Below are 19,842 nucleotides of genomic sequence, written 5' to 3'. Positions count from 1 at the left end.
GATCAGAGGAACAGGTGGTACATTTTGAGGAAGAAAGGAGAAGTGTAGTTTCCTCAATAGTAACTTCAGGAAAGGAGGAAAGGGAATGAGGGGAAGGAGAGAGAGGGGAACGGACTAGTGGAGGGAGAGCTGGTGAGGTAGAGAAAGCAAGGTTTATCTTTTGAACCTTGTTGTGAAAGAATTCAGCAAGGGTCTGAGGAGATAATGAAGGGGGAGTTGGGGGAGGGGGCACCTTGAGGAGAGAGTTCAATGTGGTGAAGAGAAGTCGAGGATTAGAGCCAAGAGAGTTGGTCAGTTGGATATAATAATCCTGTTTGGCACGTAAAAGAGCAGATTGGAAGGAGGTCAGCATGAACTTAAAGTGTAAGAAATCAGCAAGGGCCCGAGATTTCCGCCAGAGGCGTTCGGCGGAGCGGGTACAGGAACGTAGGTAGCGGATATTAGAAGTCAGCCAAGGTTGGGGTTTTGTACGCCTTACAGGGCGGGTCATCAAAGGTGCAAGAGTGTCTAAGGCAGAGGATAGAGTATTGTTGTAAGAAGAAACAGCCTCGTTGACAGACGTGGATGGTGCCACAGTAGAGAGGAGGTTTGAAACATGGGAGGATAGAGATGAAGGGTCAATGTCGTGAAGATTCCTAGATAAATTAGATAGGATAGGACGGGACTGGGAGGGAGGAGATTTAAGTGTGAAAGTTATAAGATGGTGATCAGAGAGGGGAAGATCGGAGGCAAGGAAACTAGAGGGTGAACAGTTGGAGGAGAAGATGAGATCAAGACAGTGACCATTTTGATGAGTGGGGGAGGTGGAGCATAGTTGGAGATTAAAGGACGACGTTAAAGCGAGTAACTTGGAAATATAAGAGTTGGAAGGATCATTAGCAGGAATATTAAAGTCACCAAGGATGAGAGAGGGGGAGGAAGGATCATGGAAGAAGGCAAGCCAGGCATCAAAGTCACTGAGAAAGGATGAAAGGGACTTATCAGGGGGACGATAAATGACCGCTATTCGAAGAGGCAGAGGAGAGAAAAGGCGGATAGAGTGGACTTCAAAGGAGGAAAAACAGTGAGATTGAGGTGGAAGAAGGGGTTGAAATCTGGAGGAGGGAGAGAGAAGTAGTCCAACACCGCCCCCACGGCCAGCAGAGCGAGGAGTATGTGAAAATAGATAACTGCCATGGCACAGGGCTGCGACTGAAGCAGAGTCATCAGGGCAGAGCCAGGTTTCTGTTATGGCGAGCAGATGGAGGTGACGCGAGATAAAGAGGTCCTGGATATAGGGGAGTTTGTTACAGATAGAGCGGGCATTCCATAGGGCGCAAGAGAAGGGCAGAGAAGAGGAGGGGAGTAGAGGAATAGAGATGAGGTTAGAGAGGTCACGGTGAGATCTGTAGAGTTTGGATAATAGTTGGTGAGGAGGGCCAGGATTGGGATTGATGTCACCAGCTGAGAGTAAGAGAAGGAGTAAAAGAGAGCGGAGGAGAGTAGGAGAGGTGTGGCCACGAAGGCGTCGAAGGCGAGAGGTATTTAGGTGGAATGGGGAAGGCAAAATGGAGGGAAGAAAGAGACGGAGATTAAAAGCCAAGAGGGAGGAAGAGGGTAGGAGAGAAGGTGAGGTGATGAAGTCAATGGATGGGAAGTGAGTTCCTGTAGCGGAGAGAGGTAGGGGGTGAGGGAAAAGATTAGGAAGGGACAGAGCTAGGAAGAGAATGTGAATAGGGGCCATAAATGATTAAGGTACTTTAGCAACTGGAAAAAGATTAGATACAAAGAGAAAAATGCCCCGCGCGCCGTTAGGCGCGCGGCACCTAGAGCGGAGGCCCTGAGTGGATCGGGGTGGACCTGGGTGTCACCCCGGAGAAGGCTGTAAGGATATGCAGATGAGCTGCAAGTCCTCCACAGCACCTGAAAGGCAGCCGGTGGTAGAGGTGGGTACCTCTCAGCTGAGGAAAGGCTTACCAGGGGTTAGGCCGAAGCCAGCATTCCTCCCCCTGAGGGTCGCCTGATCCTAGCCAAAAAGCACCTGGGGAACTCTGGGCACTTGGAGAGAAGGCCCTGGGAAGATCGGGGTGGAACTGGAGTCACCCCGGATACAGCTATGAGGAAATGCAGAAGGGCTGCAAGTCCTCCACAGCACCTGGTGGGAGCGCTGGGCACCTAGAGCGGAGGCCCTGAGTGGATCGGGGTGGACCTGGGTGTCACCCCGGAGAAGGCTGTAAGGATATGCAGATGAGCTGCAAGTCCTCCACAGCACCTGAAAGGCAGCCGGTGGTAGAGGTGGGTACCTCTCAGCTGAGGAAAGGCTTACCAGGGGTGTCAGATAGAGCAGCTTTTAAACTAGAAATGGGTGGAAGGCCGACATTCGCTCAAAAGCGCATGGTTCGGCAAAAGGTATCTTGCAAAGATACCTCACAAACAGGGAAGATAGGGTTTCTGGATAGTGAGATTGCACAACTGACTATGGTAGGCCAGGTGCCCTTAAATACAACTAAAGATCAGACAAAAGATGGCAAATCAATAGTGTCAGGTACTAGGCATCATGCAAATAGAACAACAAACATACTCTGAAATGTCTATATGCAACTGCTAGGAGTCTAAGAAATAAGATGGGAGAGTTGGAATATATTGCACTAAATGAAAAATTGGATATAATAGGCATTACTGAGACCTGGTGGAAGGAGGATAACCAGTGGGACACTGTCATACCGGGGTACAAAGTATATCGTAGCGATAGGGTGGACCGGACTGGTGGAGGGGTAGCATTGTATATTAACGAGAGCCTTGACTCAGATAGATTACAAATTCAGCAGGACACAAATCACACCTTTGAATCATTGTGGGTTGAAATTCCATGTATAAAAGGGAAAAAAACGGTGATAGGAGTGTACTACCGACCGCCTCGCCAGGATGAGCAGGTAGATGCAGAAATGATAAAAGAACTCAGAGACGCGAACAAAATGGGCAATGTGATAATAATGGGTGACTTCAATTATCCAAATATAGACTGGGTAAATGTAACATCGGGACACGCTAGAGAAGTACAATTCCTTGATGAAATCAAGGACAGCTTTATGGAGCAGCTGGTGCAGGAGCCGACGAGAGAAGGAAAAATTCTTAGTGGTCCTTAGTGGCACGCATGATCTGGTGAGGGACGTTATGGTACTGGGGCCGCTTGATAACAGTGATCATCATATGATCAGTTTTGATATTGACCTTGAAGTAACTGTACAGAAAAAGTCAAATACATTAGCGTTTAACTTTAAAAAAGAAGACTATGATAAAATGAGAAGAACGGTAAAAAAAAAACTTAGGGGGGCAACTGAGAGAGTAAAAACTGTACAACAGGCGTGGACGCTGTTCAAAAATACCATCCTGGAGGCCCAGGCCATACATATTCCGCGAATTAGAAAAGAAAGACGGAAGTCCAAAAGACAGCCGGCCTGGTTGAAAAGTGAGGTGAAGGAAGCTATTAGGGCTAAAAGAAACGCCTTCAGAAAATGGAAGAAGGAACCGTCTGAAAATAACAAGAAGCAGCATAAGGAGAGTCAAAGCAAATGCAAGGTGCAGATAAAGAAGGCCAAGAGGGATTACGAAAAAAAGATAGCATTAGAGGCAAAAAAACATATCAACATTTTTTTTCAGTATATTAATAGCAGGAAGCCGGCAAAAGAATCGGTTGGGCCGCTGGATGACCGAGGGGTAAAAGGGGCGATCAAGGAAGACAAAGACGTAGCGGAGAGATTGAATGAATTCTTTGCTTCGGTCTTCACCGAGGAAGATTTGGGTGGGATACCGGTGTCGGAAATGGTATTTCAAGCGGACGAGTCGGAGAAACTTACGTACTTCACGGTAAACCTGGAGGACGTAATGGGGCAGTTCAGCAAACTGAAGAGTAGCAAATCTCCTGGACCGGATGGCATTCATCCTAGAGTACTGATAGAACTGAAAAATGAGCTTGCAGAGCTACTGCTAGTGATATGCAACTTATCCTTAAAATCGAGCGTGGTACCGGAAGATTGGAGGGTGGCCAATGTAACGCCGATTTTTAAAAAAGGTTCCAGGGGAGATCCGGGAAATTATAGACCGGTGAGTCTGACGTCAGTGCCGTTGAAAATGGTAGAGGCTATTATTAAAAACAAAATTACAGAGCACATCCGAGGACATGGATTACTGAGACCAAGTCAGCACGGCTTTTGTGTGGGGAAATCTTGCCTGACCAATTTACTTCAATTCTTTGAAGGAGTAAACAAACATGTGGACAAAGGGGAACCGGTTGATATTGTGTATCTGGATTTTCAAAAGGCGTTTGACAAGGTACTTCATGAAAGGCTACAGAGGAAATTGGAGGGTCATGGGATAGGAGGAAATGTCCTATTGTGGGGGTCAGTGCTAGGTCCGCTGCTTTTTAATACATTTATAAATGATTTAGAGATGGGAGTAACTAGCGAGGTAATTAAATTTGCTGATGACACAAAGTTATTCAAAGTTGTTAAATCGCGACAGGATTGTGAAAAATTACAAGAGGACCTTACGAGACTGGGAGACTGGGCGGCTAAACAGCAGATGACGTTTAATGTGAGTAAGTGCAAGGTGATGCATGTGGGAAAAAAGAACCCGAATTATAGCTACGTCATGCAAGGTTCCACGTTAGGAGTTACGGACCAAGAAAGGGATCTGGGTGTCTTCGTCGATAATACACTGAAACCTTCTGCTCAGTGTGCTGCTGCGGCTAGGAAAGCGAATAGAATGTTGGGTATTATTAGGAAAGATATGGAAAACAGGTGTGAGGATGTTATAATGCCGTTGTATCGCTCCATGGTGCGATCGCACCTTGAGTATTGTGTTCAATTCTGGTCGCCGCATCTCAAGAAAGATATAGTAGAATTGGAAAAGGTGCAGCGAAGGGTGACTAAAATGATAGCGGGGATGGGACGACTTCCTTATGAAGAAAGATTAAGGAGGCTAGGGCTATTCAGCTTGGCGAAGAGAAGGCTGAGGGGAGACATGATAGAGGTATATAAAATAATGAGTGGAGTGGAACAGGTGGATGTGAAGCGTCTGTTCACGCTTTCCAAAAATACTAGAACTAGGGGGCATGCGATGAAACTACAGTGTAGTAAATTTAAAACCAATCGGAGAAAATGTTTCTTCATCCAACGTATAATTAAACTCTGGAATTCGTTGCCGGAGAAAGTGGTGAAGGTGGTTAGCTTAGCAGAGTTTAAAAAGGGGTTGGATGGTTTCCTAAAGGACAAGTCCATAAACCGCTACTAAATGGACTTGGGAAAAATCCACAATTCCAGGAATAACATGTATAGAATGTTTGTACGTTTGGGAAGCTTGCCAGGTGCCCTTGACCTGGATTGGCCGCTGTCATGGACAGGATGCTGGGCTCGATGGACCCTTGGTCTTTTCCCAGTATGGCATTACTTACGTACTTATGTACATTGGACTCTATGTTGTCCCCTTCTCCACAGGTGAAAAGACTGATTAAAAAATCTTTCTTGACACTGAGGTAAGATTAAACATCTTTTTATATTTGAACAATTTAGAATTTTAGCTCAGGCACTAGTTTTAACACAGCTTGATTATTGTAGCATTATGTATAATGGATGCTCAGAATCTTTGCGTAGAAAATTGCTGACCCTGCATAACACAATTGAAAATATGACAGGTCAACCTCATTACTTCAAAAACTATTGTGGCTTCCTGTAGATGTGCGAGTGTCTTAAATTATGCACACTAGTTTTCATAAATTATTATATGGAGAGGCCCAAAATGATATATTCCATTTGCTGCTACAGAGGCTATGATACATAAACTGTGTTAAATTATGTTGAGTATTATATTTTATTTATTGTAATTCCTAGTAATGACTAGTTATCTTTTACTGTAATTCACAATGAACTGCTAGGTGTCAAGCAGAATATAAGTAATATTATTGAGTTGCATTGTATTTCCCTTTCTTAGTGCATACATTTTCCATCCTTAATGTCTTTTACTAAGCTGATCTCCTCTGCATGTGCTACAACTTGAGTCTTTGATCCTAATTCCATCTACCTGGTTGAAAATAACTAAGCACGGTCTCATTCCGCTTGTCTTAAATCTGATTCTCAAGGGTTTAACTACTGATGAAATCCTTACATCTTGGAAACATGCTTTAGTAAGACCGGTATTAAAAAAGCCCTTGGCAGATCTTTTGTAGAAAATTAAGACCAATTTCAAATCTTTATGCTTTTTATCAAAGTTAACAGAAAGCATTTTTTTCCAGCAGCTCCTCAGCATGTTGAGACCCTCCATGTTTTGCATCCCTAGCAGTCAGGCTTTTGCCCCCAGCATTGTACTGAGACAGTATTGACTACTTTATTCAATAAGATTCACTCAGCCTTGGACTGTGGCAAGGTGGCCCTACTGATCTCGTTGGACCTTCACACTGCTTTCAATCTTGTAGATTATTCCATTTCGTTATCTAGGCTTACTTCTATTGGCATAGAGCTACAGCTGTTTCCACCATCCATTCTCTTCCATGCAGGGTTGCTCAAGGATTCATTCTTGCTCCACCGTTGTTTAACATATTTCTTAATCATCTTCCAACACTGGTGCAACATCATGGGATTAAAGCATTTTTTTATGTGGATGATTCTTTTTACTCACTATTTTGACCCATCTCATATAAATCTTTCCAGGATCCAACTTTGTCTGGAGGATGTTTCTACTTGGCTCAAAGCTAACTGCTTGGTTCACATGCAAACCTTTTTCATCTTCTTCTGCACCAACTTTGGGTAGTATCTCTATAGCTCTTGTGGAAGAGTTTAAGTACCTAGGGGTAACAATTGATCAGCATCTTGCTTTTGCATCTCATTAAAAAAGGTTTCTGGGCACTTAGGCTGTTTCATACGTATGCTCTAAGCTCGTGTTGCCTTGAGGCTTGATTATTGCAATGTCATATATGCGGGGTTCCTTCTGTCTACAATGAAACGTCTCCAAATGGTACAAAACATGGCAATAAGAATTTTCTTACAAGAAACGATCATGCCTCTCTCCTCTACTGAAGAAGCACTATTTTCTACCCATTCTTTTAAGAGTGGAGTACAAAATTCTTTCCATTGCTCACAAGGTACTATATACCGGGATCACGTCTTACCTTGTCTCAATGATTAATTTCCAGGCTTCCTCTGGGGCCCTTCATTCTCAGCATGCTGGGTGGCTACAGTTGACAATCCCCCGGGTCACATATCTAGATGCTACCCAAAACAGTGCATTCTTTTTCACTGCCACATTGCTGTAGAATTCTATGCCAATACCCCTACGTACAGAACCATCCTTTCCCAAAAGGGGAAAATAAAGGGGAACGGGGATGGGATTTAATATACCATCATTTTGTGATTACAATCAAAGCAGTTCGCAGTTCACATAATATATACAGGAACTTATTTTGAACATGAGGCTATAGAGGGTTCAGTGACTTGCCCAGAGTCACAAGGAGCTGCCGTGGGAATCAAACCCAGTCCCCCTGGTTCTCAGGCCACTGCACTAATCACAAGGCTACTTCTCTACTCCAATAGTGGTTTACAATAGGCATGGTTCATTTGGATACAAGCATTCTTTAATACTTTTTTCCTTTAAATTTGAATATGTTGTTCATTTCCTTTTTATTTGATTGTAAGCTGCCTTGTAATGCATTGTAACAAAGTAAGTCTATAAAGTTAAATAAACCATAAACCATAATTAGTCTATGATAAATATTTAAACCACTGTCAATGACTCAATTTCATGGTATATTAGATACTGATTTTGGATTACAGTGACTGTGATAAATATTCATTGCCTGTGGATGAACATGTGTTTTTTTTACTCTAGGAATTAAGGAGACTCTTTTGCATTATAATAGAGAGGAATTTTTTTCTGACCTATGATGGTATGCTGTGCTTAAGCCTTAAACTTGGTTGGCTTCAATAGTAGTAGTAGCAGCGCTGCGTATGCCTTGTAGCGCTATAGAAATGCTAAATAGTAGTAGTAGCAGCGCTGCGTATGCCTTGTAGCGCTATAGAAATGCTAAATAGTAGTAGTAGTAGGTCTTTTTTCTCCACTTTTTTTGAGTGTGAAGGCAAAATAGGTTCTCACCCAGAGTAATCCCATATGCGCTGATTTGGGATTTTGTTTGATTTTCATATTTTAAAGATACTGAAGGAAACTATAGGAAGCTTGGATAGTTTTATGAGGGCTGATATCCTACTATTCTCAGAAAATAGCTATTACAGGTAAATAACCTTGCATTTTATGGCAATATACGGGATAAATCAACTTAGCAGAAAGGAATCCCATGTTACTGTATGCCTTCAAAGAAAACTGGGGTACAAGATAGCAAGCATGCAAAAACATTTTTGCTGACAACACCATGTTTTTGCAGGGTGAGAAAAATGTTGGATCATCAAACTGTAAACATCAGAACCTAGAGAACTAGATGAGGAAACAGAGGTGGGGGGAGTTATCAATGTGGGCTATTGCTCAGACATGTTAGTGGTAAATAACCCACATGGATAACTTCCCCCCGAGTGACTTATAATTCTGTAGTTCTTGAGTAACAGTTTTTAAATTTAAATATTTTGTTAACATTTATGAGACTCCATGATTTTATTTTTATTTCTAAAGCAGAAATTAAAAAATACAATCAAAAAATAAATAGAATTTAAATGGGTGAATATTCACTAACAATTTGTTTGTGTAGTATTAATTTTGAAATTTTCCATGATACAGCGGATTTTTATTATACCACTTAATGGATGAGTTAAAGACGAATGTGAAAGATTTAACATTTTTAATTACTTGTCTCTACTGTTTGTATAAAGATGGTTTGGTTGAAAAGATATGTCATCAATTTGCATCACAGAACAGATTTGTAAAAAGTTGAAAAGAAGCAATGATCTAGTGGTTTGAGCACAGGGCGTGACATCCAGGAGTGCCTTGCTCAAATCCTACTGCTGCTCCTTGTGACCTTGGGCAAGTCACTTAACCCTCCATTGCCACAGGTATAAAATTAGATTGTGAGCCATCAAGGGACAAGGAAATACCCAGTGTACCTGAATATAACTCACCTTGAACTACTACTGAAAAAGGTGCAAGCAAAATCCAAATAAATAAAATAAGTATACCATTCATGACACTAGTGATAGGACAAAGTGTCACTGGTATTTTGATCTCCTGAGGTGAATTTGACAAGTGATCCGTGAAGCAGTTACGTGGTATAATTAAATGAGTACGGAAAGGAAGAGGAGGATTTTGTTGCAGTATCAGCTTTCAAGATAAATTTGTTTTACATATATAGTGATTTGATTAATTCCTTCGACAGTCACTTAGTTGCATTTAAAAAGCCAATTAAAAGAATATATTGTAACTTCGATAGGACCAAAGATTATAAGCAACTTTCAGCAAAAGCACTAATAGAATCCTGTGATTTGTAGGGACTATTGCTGAATTTATAAAATTTCTTGCTCTGCGGTCCTCCCAATTAAATGTCAAGTTATTCTTTGTAAGCTTTGAAGTTTTGCCTTTACTGGATTTTAATACTGTTAACATTTAAAAACTGTTTACAATGGTTCTATAAAGTGCACTCAATATTGGACTGGGTTTGCACACTTTTAGAGGTAATTTACTGGTAATGAGGGACTCGGGCTCTTCGAGCTTCACCCTGGATTTTAATTACTAAAGCAATAATCAAACTCCCTATACCCCAACCCAGAATGACCCTGTAAAAACACAGGGGTCAATATTCAAAGTGATTTAACTGGGCAAGAGAGGCTCCAGCCTAGTTTAATCTCACTGATCCTACAAAACCCAGATATTCAGTGGCACATACCTGAATCGGATGCTGAACTTTGAGCCCAGGGGTGGATTTGGGATGGAGCCGGGAGTTACCCAAGCACGGTCAACATTCAATGGCAACATTAGGATAACTCTCCAGGAAAAAGGATGTCCTAAGATAACCTGGATACTGCTGCTGAATATTAGTGACTAGTGGAACCAAGCCCGTTTCGTCAGCAATGAAACAGGCCCTAGGAATGCTCTCGTGTAAGGTTTGTTTTCTCTCTCCCCTGCCCTCCAGCATGTCCAGCAATTCTTCCCTCCCTTCCAATCCCATGCCCTCCATTGTCCAGCGATTCTCCTTTTCCCTGCCCTCCCATCCATATCCAGCGATTCTCTCCTCTCCTCCCATCCATGTCCACCGATTCTCCTATGCCCTGCCCTCCCCTCCATGTCCCGCGATTCTCTCCTCCCCTCCATGTCCAGCGATTTGTACCTGAACGTTCTCTGGCTTGCTTCTGTTCTGTTCGTAGCATCCTTATATCAGCTCGCCTCCAGCGTTCCCTTCCCTCTCACTGTTCCGCCCTCCTTTGACGTCATTACGTCTTTACGCGAGGGCGGTACAGTGAGAGGGAAGGAAACGCTGGAGGCTTGCTGACGTCAGGAGATGTTACAAACCCAGACAGCCAGAAAATGTTGGAGGTACAAATTATTATATAGGATATTCGATTAACAGCAGTATGCCTTCCCTTCAGTGCCAAAGTAATACAAAAACAGCACCCACAGCTTAAATCAAATCTGCTGCACCACAGCAGCACTGCCAGAACTCAAACAGCACAAACTCTACCTATGAAAAACAGTGCCAAAAATACCACATCAAGCTCCTATTATTGGGAAAACAGAACAAGCAGGTATGCTACAAATCTCCATATAGATGCTGGAAGAATCTCTCACCTCAGTCACACATGCAAAACACAGACACCCACCAATGAGTGAACAAGAGACGAAAAACTGGAAATAGAAAGACAGAAATGAATTGGAAACCCCAAGAAGACAGAGTGTTTTTGCAGTACAACACTGGAAAAACAGAAACAGTTATGCATTTTCTCTTTACTGGTCTAAATATGAAAGCATCAGAAATGCATATCCAAAGTTGGCACATCGCAATTTTTTTCAATTCAAAACAAAATTTCCCCTTTTTTTTTTTTTTTTGCTTTTGTTCATTGAAATTTTACCCTTCCTTTTTCACCTCCAGTCTTCAATCACCATCTTTAATCATCATGTTTCTGATTTCCCTTTTCTCTTGAACCTTTCCCAACTTCTTAATCTCTTCTGTTTTCCACCACGCTCCATTACCCCACCTGCACACTTTGTACTCACCCTCTCCTCAGCCCTCATCTACTTTCCTCTTTTGCTTATCTCCTTACCAACATCAGTTCTTTCCCTGTCAGTCGTCTTTTCTGTCTCTTCTCCACATCCTATCTCCAATCACACCCTTTCATCACCTTTTCATATCTATTTTCAACCTTCTCTAGTTAAGATTTGCATTATTTCCCTTCCACTTTACAATTAACATTCTTGGGAGAACCAAGAGGACAATTTGTAAATATGAAATTTTTTTTTGTTACTGCTATAAGCACATTCCATATGTCAGACTTTGACACTGAAGCCATCTTTTCTACACAATGGGATAGGACAAAGACTTCAGGAAAACTCTCAGCAGGATGATTTCTCATGTCTCAAATTTCTTTCCAGATTCTAGTAGGGCCCTTTTGCTTTAGGTTGTTCTTTAAATATTTTTTTATTAAGAAAATAATCTGTCTTTTGTATGGTTATTATCTCAACAGCACCAGCTTTGTGTTCAAAGATGTCTATCCCTTTGCTAAACACCAAGTCTAGAATGTCCCTTATCCCTGATTGGAGATTTGATCACTTATCTGAATCCTAGTACTGCCATTGCATCATGGAAAACAGCAGTGGTGGTGTCTTAAGTTTCAATTAATAGGCTAAAGTCTACCATGATTAGCAACCTAGGAAAACTCAGGGTTATCTCTGTAACCAGATCCAGGAGTTCCCCACACAGATGATGTGCTGTTGCAAGTTGCTTGGTAGACCACAAGTAATCAACTTGGTTCCTCATCTACTAGCTATAATTAAACCTTGGAATCTGTTGCTGGAGAGTGGAAACAAAATGGCAGAGGCTGTGTTCACATCAGGCTCCTACAATTCAGGTTAAATAATATGCTAATTGCCTATTTAGTACTCAAACTTTACATACTTCTGCTCTGTCTATGTTGGGGTTCCAGTCCTGAGTTCTATTTTGAGTTTCCTTCCTTTACTTAGTTAATTTCATTTGTTTTGTTTGAATAAATGCAACTTTTTGCCTTCCTGCACTTTTCAAGTAAGCACCCTTTCTCTTTGCTTGTGAAATGAGCTGAAATTACAACTAAACAAGCCTCCAGGGATCTGCATCTATTGGATCAAAGAACATCAGGATCAGAAACTGCAAACAAACCATCACTACAATTTGTGAGTTGAAGTTTCATATCTTTAACTTTTATTAAGGCTACATTTCTGATATCTTGCTGCATTAAAACTTCAAAATAATATCACAGGAGTGAAGTACAGTCATTTCATGTATGTCTCTAGTGAACAGAAGTAACTTTTAAATAGTAGATACTGGACTTTAAAAACTATTTTACCATGTTTTAAGATTTAAAAGCACAAAACATAAGTAGAATTAGATGACTGACTGCATATCTCATTTTAAACAAGACATCTTTATTGAAGCAAACAACAGAGCTCCTCTTCCTAGGAGGCTGATACTTCAAATTGACTCAGACCATCATCAAGCACTGTGCCAAATTAACACTCCACTGTTAATTGCTGCCAAAGACAAACTGGCTTTCTGCTATACTGAACAGCTAGAGAGCTCTGTAATTTTACTTTAAACAAGAATGTGCTTTGGTATAGTAAACCAAAAATCTTCAGACATCCCAGTAATCTGGGGAAGAAACAATATACTTCCCCATCAGCCTAGAAGACACAAACTTAAAAGGCAAACTCTTATCTAGCTATACCCACATGAATACCTGTCTACCACCATCAAGTAACCCCTAAAACTACAACCACAACCACAAACAAACTAGTACTTAGAAATTTCGGCCTAGTAAATGCCGGATCAGCCAATAAAACATTTCCAATGATCCATGTAATCAATGAATACCACTTAGACATCCTGGGAATAACCGAGACTGGCTGGATAAAAGCAGAGGAGTACCACTGGCTGAACTATGCCCTGCAGGATTCACTATCCTGCACCAACCAAGACAAGAGAAGCGGGATGGAGGGGTAGCAGTCCTGATCTGAGAGACAATCAAACTGTGCACAGTCACCATCCCCCACCTCTATGAGACAGAATGCCTGCTAATCCAGCTGGGAGACAAGAAACCAATTTGGCTGCTCATGGTCTACAGAGCACCTCACAACACCACATCATCTGTGCAAGAACTGCTGACTGAGGTAACCATGAGCTACCCTAGGAAGACTTTAACCTACACACTGAAACTCCAGACACTACTACTGCTGCATTCCTTGATACGACGGCAGCTCTAGGACATTCAGGTGATCAAATCTCCAACCAATGAAAAGGGTTATATGCTGGACTTGGTGTTCTGCAAAGGAGTTCACATCTTGGAACACAAGGTTGGAGGCATAGAGAATTCCCCTATCATGGACTGATCATTTCCTAATCAAATTTTCTATTAAGGACTGCTTAAAACAGATGGGCCCAATCAAAATTTGGAAGGAAATCCAAGACATCAGAAATCTGACTGCTCAAACCTTCCTGGAGGCCTAGTCCTACCCCCATGTGGATGAAAAGGTGATGACAGCATCAGAACAGGTTGATATCTGGAATGCACGCTTAGCAATGGCATTAGAAAAAATGGCCTCTCTAAAGAAGGTCCTTTGTTTCACAAACATTCTCCGTGGTTCTCCCCAGAACTGCAGATCCTTAAGTGTCAAGGACATCAACTTGAAAGAAAATAGAGAAAATCTCATCTTCAAAATACCTTTTGGGAAATATGAACTCTCCCTAATATCACAGGTCAGGAATCTTGGGATACTGCTAGATTCACTCTGATCCCATAAATTCAAACAACCTTTAAAAGCTGTCTCTATCACCTACGGCAGCTACGAAATATCTTGCCATATATTTAAAAGATGAATCTGACCACAGTAGTCCATGCCATGATAACATCACGACTAGACTACTTTAATGCTATGTACACTGGCCAAACTAAAAAGAGTTTGTATCAGCTCCAAGTGATTCAGAATGCTGCAGCATGAATAATAAAAGGCTGCAAGTAACGTGACCACATCACACTCTTCCTGCAAAAGCTACACTGGCTACCGATACCTTACAGGGATAAATTTAAAACTCTCTATTTTATTTTCAAGGTTCTGAGAAAAAATGGGCCAGAGTGCTTAAAGAATAAGTTAGACCTTTACACTCTTTAAGATCTCTAAGATCCTCTCAATGATCATCACTATTTGTACCCTTGTCAAAAGAAATTGTACAATGTGATACCCGCCAGTGAGCCTTCTCAGGAGTAGCCCCCACGATCAGGAATTTACTACCAGAGGGGCTACGTATAACTCGAAACTACCTCTACATCAGGAAGTAGGTGAAAGCCTGGCTCTTCTCCCAAGCCTTTAATACATTGGATGACTGACTATACACTCATTCTGCACCTGGACTTGCTTGCTATACACACTGTAACTTAAAGCAAGAGATAAGGAATTGATCTATTATACAAAGAACGTGCCTTGAGTTTACCTAACCATCGAATTATCCCAACTGACTCTTTACCACGCATCTTGTTCCCATCATATATCTGCTCTTATTAATGAATACTTATTAGGTGTATCATTAGTATTAAGCTAACATTGTATTATATCTCTGGTATTTACATTCCAGTTCTGTTACATGAGTCTATTTTTAATACTGTTTCACGGTAGTTCTATTATTAGGTTTCAATTTATTGTTTTCAATTTTTTTCTCTTATTGTATTTATGTTTATTCTTGGTTATTTTACTATTGTTATGCTGTTAACAAAATTGTAAGTTTTATGTTGAACTGTACCTGCTGTACACCACCCTGGGTGAATCTCTTCATAAATGTAGTTAATAAATCCCAATCCTACTACATAAATAAAGAGTGACCGACGTGCCGCACATGCGCAGAACAGCACAGCTGTTCTGCACATGTGCGGCACGTCACACATCCCTTCCAACCATACCAACCACATCCCTCCTCATTCAGGCTCCCAAGTGACGGTGGGCAGCGCCATCTGTTGCGTCATTTCCGCCAGCGATCCAGTCGCCTGTAACCGGCAATGGCGTCTCAAACGTGAGCTTCTGAATAGCGCAGGCGAAAAAGCGCTAACAACCGACTTCTGAGGGGGCCAGGGGAGCGACGTGACCGGTTCCTCCTGTAGCCCAGCCTTTCCTGTCCTTCGGGTTGGCGTGAGAGATAGCAGAGTTCCATGTTAGGAATCACTAAGCTGTTTCATAGATCGCAGCAGCTGCTTTGGCGGGTTGCTTAGCTTTAAGAGATGCAGAGAAGTCTTTCAGTGATTCGAGCCCTACAGTTTGAACTCAAGTTGTGGTCCCTACTTTCTTTCTTCCAGATTCCTTGCAGTGAAAGGGCTTCAGGGTCCTAGCCAGCTTCGGGAACAGCTGCCTTTGCACAGCTCTCTGAAGTCAGAGGGCTGAGAGGAGCAGGTATAACAAGAGAGAAAACGTGGACTGGGGGGGAGGAGTGAGGGTACAGGAGTGAACAGAGAGAGAGAGAGAAAGGACCACGGGGAGGGGTAGGGATTCAGGAGAGCAGGAAAAATTGCTGGTAGAAGGAGGGCAGATAGAGAGGTTTGAGAGGGACAGATGCTGGAAATAGGGGATGAAAAACACAAGGGAGAAATGGTGATCATGGAGGGCAGGGGAGAGCTGGTGCCCATGGAGGGGAAGTAAAGGGAAAAGAGGAGAAAACAGGAGGACACTGTGATCGGGAAGGGGAGAAATGGTGCCCATGGAGGGGAAGGGACCTGGAGAGAGGAGAGCAAGGAGGAGATGGTCATAAACACTCTCTCTCTCTCTCTCTCTGAACTCACTCTCACACTCTCTCTTTCAGACAGGTGCACACACACACACTTTCTCTCTCTCTCTCTCTCTCTCTCATATACACACAAAATATTACCTTCTGTACTTTTACAAGACAAACAGAAGCAGGGAGAAATGTATCTCCTCCTTCCTTGACTCTCTCTCTCTTTCACACACACACATACACTTTCTCTGTCTCTCACACACACACACACAAAATATTACCTCCTGTACTTTTACAAGACAAACAGAAGCAGGGAGAAATTTATCTTCTCCTTCCTTGACTCTCTCTCTCTTTCACACACACTTTCTCTGTCTCTATCTCTCATACACACATACACACTCACTGTCTGTCTGTCTGTCTCTCTCTCTCTCTCTCTCTCACACACACACAAAATATTACAACAATAAGGGAATTACATTTCACAAATAAAAAATGTTGTCTGTTTTAATGGGCTTAATGGCTTGCATTAACATATAAGAATCGATGGTAACTCATCTTGAAGATTAGCAAAAAATCTTCCCACAGGGACTCCTACCAGCTCTCTCTCTCACACACATGCACACTCTCTCTCTCTCTCTTTCTGAACTCACTCTCTCACTCTTTCAGCCAGACACACACACACACACACTTTCTCTCTCTCTCATACACACACACAATATTAGAACAATAAACAACTGCCTATAAGGAGCGACTGACCCTCCACTGTCACAGGGACTCCTACCAGCTCTCTCTCATACTCTCTCTCTCTTTCACACAGATGCACACACAGACATGTTCTCTCTCACACACTCACTCACTCTCTCACACACACACACACACACACACACAAATTGAACAATAAGGGACATGGGAAATCACATAACAATAACAAGGTTCAAATTCTGAAGGATCTAATGCTGTTTACACAAACACCATAGTATATAAAACTGTACTGTAGACATCAACTGACATTACCTTCATCACCTTTAAATTATATTTCAGAAATAAAAAATCTTCCCCGTTTTGCTATTTCATTACATACAACAGAAATTTTGCCCGTTGTAACGGGCTTTACGGCTTGTAAATAAATAAATAAATGAATAAAACAAGTTAGCTTAGCAGGGTTTAAAAAAGGTTTGGTTAATTTCCTAAAAGAAAAGTCCACAAGCCATTATTAAGATAGAAGGAGTGGCCTAGTGGTTAGGGTGGTGGACTTTGGTCCTGGGGAACTGAGGAACTGAGTTCAATTCCCACTTCAGGCACAGGCAGCTCCTTGTGACTCTGGGCAAGTCACTTAACCCTCCATTGCCCCAGGTACAAATAAGTACCTGTATACAATATGTAAGCCGCATTGAGCCTGTCATGAGTGGGAAAGCGCGGGGTACAAATGTAACTAAAATAAAAAAGACTTGGGGAAAATCCACTGCTTATTTCTAGGATAAACAGCATAAAATCAGTTTTACTGTTCTGGGATCTTGCCAGATACTTGTGACCTGAATTGGCCACAGGATACTGGGCTTGATGTACCTTTGGTCTGTCCCAGTATGGCAACACTTATGTTCTTATGGGATGTCAACTCTAGGCAAATGTGACCATCTCTTGGATCAGGACTGCAACCCCTCCATCCCACTTTTCTGGTCTAGATTAATGCTGGATGGTGAATCTGTTGGTTATAGTTCAGTCAGGGGTACTCTCCTGCTTTCATCCAGCCAGGGCTCAGTTATTCTCAAGATGTCTATGGCTTTCACTGATGACATCATAAATCATAAGACATTTCTTTCTGGCTCACCTGGCATTCATTAGGCTTAAGTTTCCAAATAATGTTCTGGTAGTGATATGGGCAATTAGTTGGTGGTTGGCAAGTAGTTTCATGTTTGTAACACTGATCTTCCGCAATATGTTTTGGAAACCCAAACCTTTAGGATCATTAAATATACACCCATATCAAATCACTGCAGAAAGATCCAGACAGATATGGGTTAAAGCATGCTTCCCAGTGTGCTTAATTATAAATAGATTATACCTTGTAATGGTAGAATCTTGATGCCAAACTCTTCAAGGTAGTCCAAAGCATGGATCAAGTCCAATTCCTCTTGAATGACATTGGGACAGTCAGATATTAGCTGCAAGCAAGCCCTGCAACCAACAGTGTTATTTCAACATGTTATTTTGCAGCACTAAAAAAAAAAATACAACCATACAAGGCTATATTTCTAACCTTAGGTAAATGTTTTCCTATTCTAGTAAGTTGTACAATGGCACTATCATCTATGGGCTTAATGCCATCTGGCTGAGTAATGATTGTCAATTACTTGCTGCTTGAAGATGAAACATTTTTGTTTTTCAAAAACCTTTTGTGTCAACACCAAACATTTTGGAATAATAGTTCACTAGTTTGACCTAGATGAAATCTGTTTACCATTCATCTAGCTAAATGCACAGAAATAAAGGTTGACATAAAGTATTAATTTAAATGTGACACCATTTTTCTTGACATTTTGGGAGCTAATCTCTTCAACAAGTTCAAGAAATAAAGGGGCTCTTTTACTAAAGGCTGTTAAGCCTTAATGTGCAGTTAGCATGCAAGAAAATGCTTACTGCAAAATGTGAATAATCAAACAACTAAAGGCTGTACAGAGGCTATACATGGTGATAAGCATCAATTGCACTAAGCTATAGCCTAATAAAGTTGGTTTTGAAACCTGACTCAAGAGATCTAGAATACATTCAAGCAGTTTTTTGTGTGGGACAAGGAAAAGGATCTAAAGCCCTACCAACAAACCTCTTCCATTCAAAACTGTACAGGCTGCTAGTAGAATCTCTTCAAGAAGCCAAAAAGATTTGTGAAACACTGTCAGAGAGGTCCAGAGAAGTAGTGTGATTCAACAACATTCCCTAATCCTGCATAAAGGACTGACAGTAAACATTCCCGTTTCAAGGGACTTTTGAAGGAGATTTTCAAAAGGAGAATGTTGAATGAAATGAACTATCCAATATCTTAAGACAGTATCCTATCCAGAGTACTTTGAGAACCCACCAGTCTGAGGTTACAAGGAGCATCAATTTCAAAAAGAACTGAGCATCAATTTGCAAAAAGAATTCCACTCCCTCCTGCCAGAAAGTCATCCAAAATGGATACAGGGACTGAAGATACGCTCTCCTGGAATCAGTCAAAACCCATCCTAGGTTTTGGCTGCAGAGCTGCTTGGGGTTTCCGAACCCTCAGCTGTCTAGAATGTAAGTCAAATCCATGTCTAGTTTGGAAGGGCCAGGAGAGAGGAAGATACCTATATGCCTTTGAAACTAGATTGATTTTCACTGCCCAGCACTTTGATACCTCCTGGAAGTGGAGGCTGGGTCTGAAGTGGGCCTGGAAAGGATCTTCAGAGAGTCACTACACTGCTTCATAAGAGTTGTAGCTTTCAGTACCTTATCTCTGAAGAGATTCTCTCCATGGCACAGTACAGCACATCAGAAAGTTTTTCCTCTATGTCAAATCTTAGAAGTGAGGTCCTCTGCTAGACTAGTCTGTGGGTGCCAATACGCACTTCAGAAGCCCTTAATGTTGTATCAAAAATATGATAGGTCACACAGACCATGTATTTTCCACACTCTGGATAGTCTACTTAGATTTCAGTAAGGCCTTTGATATGGATCCTCACAAAAGGCTCATGAATAAACTCAGCCGGCTTAAGTTAAGACCCGAGTTGTCAACTGGATCCGAAACTGGCTGACTGACAGAAGACAGAGGGTGGTGGTAAATGGTAAATACTCAGAGAATAGAAAGGTAAGTAGTGGTGTTTCTCAGGGAGTGGTACTGGGGTCGATTCTATTCAACATAATGTGAGTGACATTGCTGAAAGGTTAGAAGGAAAAATTTGCCTCTTTGCCAATGACAT

General features: G+C 41.8%; 1 protein-coding gene across 1 annotated transcript in view; it reads right to left on the bottom strand.

Annotated features, from left to right (window-relative positions):
- NBAS (NBAS subunit of NRZ tethering complex) overlaps nucleotides 1-19,842 on the bottom strand; it is an 892,343-nt gene that overhangs the window by 521,368 nt on the left and 351,133 nt on the right. Inside the window, exon 31 of the mRNA XM_030198850.1 lies at nucleotides 17,967-18,079. Coding sequence (XP_030054710.1) covers nucleotides 17,967-18,079 — 113 coding nt within the window. The remainder of the gene's footprint in view (nucleotides 1-17,966; nucleotides 18,080-19,842) is intronic.

This window comes from Microcaecilia unicolor, chromosome 3 (genome assembly GCF_901765095.1).
Source record: "Microcaecilia unicolor chromosome 3, aMicUni1.1, whole genome shotgun sequence".
NCBI classification, from domain to species: domain Eukaryota; kingdom Metazoa; phylum Chordata; class Amphibia; order Gymnophiona; family Siphonopidae; genus Microcaecilia; species Microcaecilia unicolor.
This window is presented reverse-complemented; position numbering and strand designations above follow the sequence as displayed.